The 4,342-nt window shown below is 41.4% G+C and overlaps 1 protein-coding gene across 1 annotated transcript in view; it reads left to right on the top strand.

The window, feature by feature from the left end:
- The window catches only part of esrrb (estrogen-related receptor beta), a gene marked incomplete at its 3' end in the record, with an annotated part of 47,192 nt that extends 43,565 nt beyond the window's left edge, over positions 1 to 3,627 (top strand). Inside the window, 1 exon segment of the mRNA XM_083634005.1 lies at positions 3,383 to 3,627. Coding sequence (XP_083490131.1) covers positions 3,383 to 3,627 — 245 coding nt within the window.
- Between the last annotated feature and the right edge of the window lie 715 nt (positions 3,628 to 4,342).

Raw genomic sequence — 4,342 nt, 5'->3', positions numbered from 1 at the left:
ATTTATTTATAAAAAAAAAAAAGTATTTTAAACACATTTGGGTTTTTATAATAACAACATCTATATCTATATACTATATTATATATATACGGTATATATATATATATATACCGGTAGTTAAGAATATCAAAGCATCAGAAATACTATATAGAATTAGACTCTAGAAGAGTATTAGAATTAGTATGTATGTGTATACCATGATTGGTTTGAATTAAACAGTTCCTAATCTTTTCTGATTAATCCAATATAAATAAATTCATTTTATGCAAAATTTTACTCTAAAATTAAGAGGACACTTTCAGAGGCATACACTTTTTCCAAAAGATACCTTTTGAAGACATTGACACTTTAAATCCAATCTTATTTATTTATTTATTTTCAACATGTTCTGTGCCACAGTGCATATTATGCGTATAATATGCATATAATTTAATGATTTCATAATGTTTTTGTTTTATGCAGAAATTATTCTCTCCATTTATCTAAGAAGTGCAGCTAACTGTTTTGAAGAAAAAAAGTGAATTACCAAACCCTTTAATATTTTCATGTACTGAAATAAATGAAGATATATGTAATATGTAAATGAAGTATACTGTATGAACATACATTGAAGATGTACCTTTATTTAGGATACCTAAATAAAATACTTTAATTACAGGGAATATTACAAACTGTGAGAGGATTTGTTTTTTTATTTTTACCCAGTTGTCCTGTTGTTTCAGTTTGTGTAGTCCTTGCACAGTGCAGGATGATATCCTGAGACTGTGAAGTGAAGTTTAACAGTGTCTGAAATAACATGTCTTAGTTTCTCAGGAGTTTTTGAGTGTAACCTTTAGTTTGGAGCGTGAGATGGAGAGATGGAGAGAGAAGATAAGGGCAATGTATGGGAAGGAGGGAGGCAGCTTTTTTAATTGAACGCCTTCCATGTTGTGGTGGTATTTCTCCCCCGCTCCCTCTCTCTATCTCCATAACAGTAGCTGCGGGGCACAGCAGCCACGGGAGATAAATTTAGCATTTCATTAGGAGCACAGGGCCTGTCAATAAAATGTGTTAAGTCGAATGGAATGAGTATCAGGGAGTGATAGGCCTCGTTTGTTCCAATGCGAAGACGCGCACGCCGCTATCGACAGGCATGCTTTTGAGAAGGCAGGAGCTGTCCCGCTCTGATCAATGCACGCCCGCCCGGGTCACCGGGCCGCTCTCCCTTGTTTTGTCCGGGGCTGAAAAATGAAAATGCTGATGTGGAGCTTTGCTTTCAGACAACATAGGCTTTCAGTTTGGGAGGGAGGCGAGAGGAGAGATGGGGGTCGAGAGGAGAGGAGAGGGGAGGGGAGGGGAGGGGAGGAGAGGAGAGGAGAGGAGAGGAGAGGAGAGGAGAGGAGAGGAGAGGAGAGGAGAGGAGAGGAGAGGAGAGGAGAGGAGAGGAGAGGAGAGGAGAGGGGGAGGGTGTCCGGAACGTTAGAACAAGGTCTCTGGGAGATCACTCTCCCGGGAGCCCCTCTGTCTGACAGCTGTGAAAATTCATAGCGATTGATTTTGTAATTAGCAGTTTATCAATCGGATCGACGTGGGCTCTCTGATGGATTGCAAGGAAATTGTTTCTTCAAAGTTGTTTTTTTAAGCCCACAGCCCTCCTCCAAGGGCCACAGGCGGCGCGCTCCCCGCGTCTCCCTTGCCTTTTCCTTCCCCATCTTGTTGTGAGATGTCTCAATCTCTCTTTTTATTTTCCCTGTTTTTTCCCCTTTTTTTCCTACTCACAACAAACAAAATGGTCCACTATAGTTTGGTAAATCAGGTTTATCAGTGTGTGAGACAGTGCTGAGACTCTCCTACATGCATCGGAAAATATATTCAACAGAAGAAGCAAGCAAAGAGAACAACATTTTTGATTAAATTAAATTTTTCCCCTCACACATTGCTTTGATTTGTTAAGAAATTTGACTTTTGTTGATCCCAAGGAGTCACTTTACTGACCAATCCTCTGTGAAACGAATAGGAGATAATTATGTCACATCACATCCTCATCAGAGATATTTTTCTTTCTTTTTTGCCTTTTGTTCTTCTCTCTTGCGCCCCCTCCCCCCCCCCTTCACCATTCACTTTCCAAAACGACCTACTTCATTTTACCGCTGTGGATTTGAAAACCGTCAGGGTGAGAAATGTCTCAAGGTCTTGGGAATACAGTTGTTCCAGTCAATGAATTTGGGGCGAAGTCTGAAATCTGTTTTGCCTTTTATTGTCCCGTGTGGTAAAATATGCACCGCCAAGGTGAGACGAGTCAGGCAGCCAATGACATGCTGCCTCCGGAGTGCCAGACACTGGTTAACCAGTGAGAGAACCACGACCCCACACTGTCCCAGAGAGAGGAGGGGAGATAGAGACAGAGAATGAGACAATGTAGTATAGCTCACTGGAAAAATGATAGAAAAGTAATGCAAAACTGAATGGGCAAATTACATTTTGCCAGTTTTGAATGCTTATATTTGCTCAAATGGTTTCCAAATTGAAAGATGATGAACACCAATGTAGAAAGTCCATATTTGTTGTTGTGTCTAGTAGTGAAATAAGCCTGATAGTATTTGTTTTCTCTCCACTCCGATGTTTAGAAACTCCTTTGAGGGAATAGGAGGGAAAGCAGGAAGGAAGCACTGTGGTTTGTTTATACCGTCCAATTCTCTAATGGAGTTATTTATTTATTTATTCCTCTCTTTTTTTTAAAGAAAACAATCAGTCCTCTGCAACAGTGAGGTGTTTAATGTGTACTCATTCAGCAGAGATTGGCTGCTATTCATTCCATTGTTGGTGGAGGATAACATTGATTTCCAGTCTCATTGGTCAAAGGCCATATGAATATCCCGCCCAGTTCACCAGACAAGGAAAAAGATATGAAATCTTGTTTTTTCTTTCTTTATGATCTATTCTTTATCTTGTCAGGGTGTGAGTTATACTGATAATGTGTCCCCGACCTGACTGCACTGACAGATCAATCACCAGATTTAATTTTGTTTTTAGAAAAATCCATTTCCCATCACTCCTGTTCTATTATCGCTGTCTCACAGTTCAATTGCATTTCTTCCAAGTTACAGGTTTTTCCGTAACAGTTTATTTGGATAGTCCACCTACAGAGTCCACCTCAGAATAATAATAAATAAATAACGGAATCTGTTAAACATCTAAAGACAGAAGCAAAACAATTGAACTGTTGAATGTCAGCTAATAAGCTGTTTAAATGTTACAAACACTCTGTAGACGAACTATTCAAGTAAAATGTTACAGTTTTTTCAAGTGGGAAAGTGGTGTGTTTGAGACATGCGATCATCCTGCGTATCCCGGGGCACGATGCTTACGTGTGTGTGTGTCCTCTCTCCTTCCCTCTCATCAGACTCCATGCACATAGAGGACATGGAAGCTGTGCAGAAGCTCCAGGACGCTCTGCACGAGGCGTTGCAGGACTACGAGAGCAGCCAGCACCCAGAGGACCCGCGGCGGGCAGGGAAGCTCCTCATGACGCTGCCCCTCCTCAGGCAGACGGCCACCAAGGCTGTGCAGCACTTTTACAGCATCAAGGTGCAGGGCAAGGTGCCCATGCACAAACTCTTTCTGGAGATGCTGGAAGCCAAGGTCTGAGCGGAGGGCGGCAGGCGGGTTGCCCCGGCGTCGGCCAAGGCGACAGAGGGTCCACGTTGTTGGCGACGACGCAGAGAGAGACTTGAAACAAGACTGAGGGTACCCAGGAGAGGGAGACCCCCGCTGACTGTGCTACTGTAGGCAGGACAGGACTGACCTCTCCCACCCCTCCTCTTGGAGCCCTGGAAGGAACACTATCGAAAAAAGAACAAATGCAATACTTGGTTATTAGTATAAATATAAAAATGATGCAGATTAATTTAAAATATATAAGAAATACTATGTACAGTAATATTTTTTGTTTTGTTCTTTTGTTTATGGTCTGTGGTCATGCTGTATATGAATAAGGACCCTTCTGCCCGTCAGTCAGAATAAGTAGTTGCCAGTTCTTGATTAACAAGATAACGGGGTTTCTTTTTCTCCGAAAACTAAAACTTCCTTATATTTGTTCTGAAGACAACAGAAGTGTCAACAACCATAAACAGACTCACTTGTCTCACAGTTTGTGTTTTTGCCTGGACTTGACCAGGACATGTATATATTTATTATTGGAAGACTGAGTGTACAGTTCAAAGTCTGGTGAACTCGGTGGCCATTTTCTCTCGTTTTCCTGGAAAAAAGAACTAAAACTGTTACCTAAATGTGAACTCTATCGATTTAAATGTCCTTGAATATACCTCTCCAGAGCAGTGAGCCGTGTGATCTGTGTGGATCT

The sequence above is a fragment of the Poromitra crassiceps genome (assembly GCF_964638095.1).
Source record: "Poromitra crassiceps genome assembly, chromosome: 3".
Lineage (NCBI taxonomy): Eukaryota > Metazoa > Chordata > Actinopteri > Beryciformes > Melamphaidae > Poromitra > Poromitra crassiceps.
Note: the sequence above shows the minus strand (reverse complement) of the source record. Positions and strands in the feature narration are given on the sequence as shown.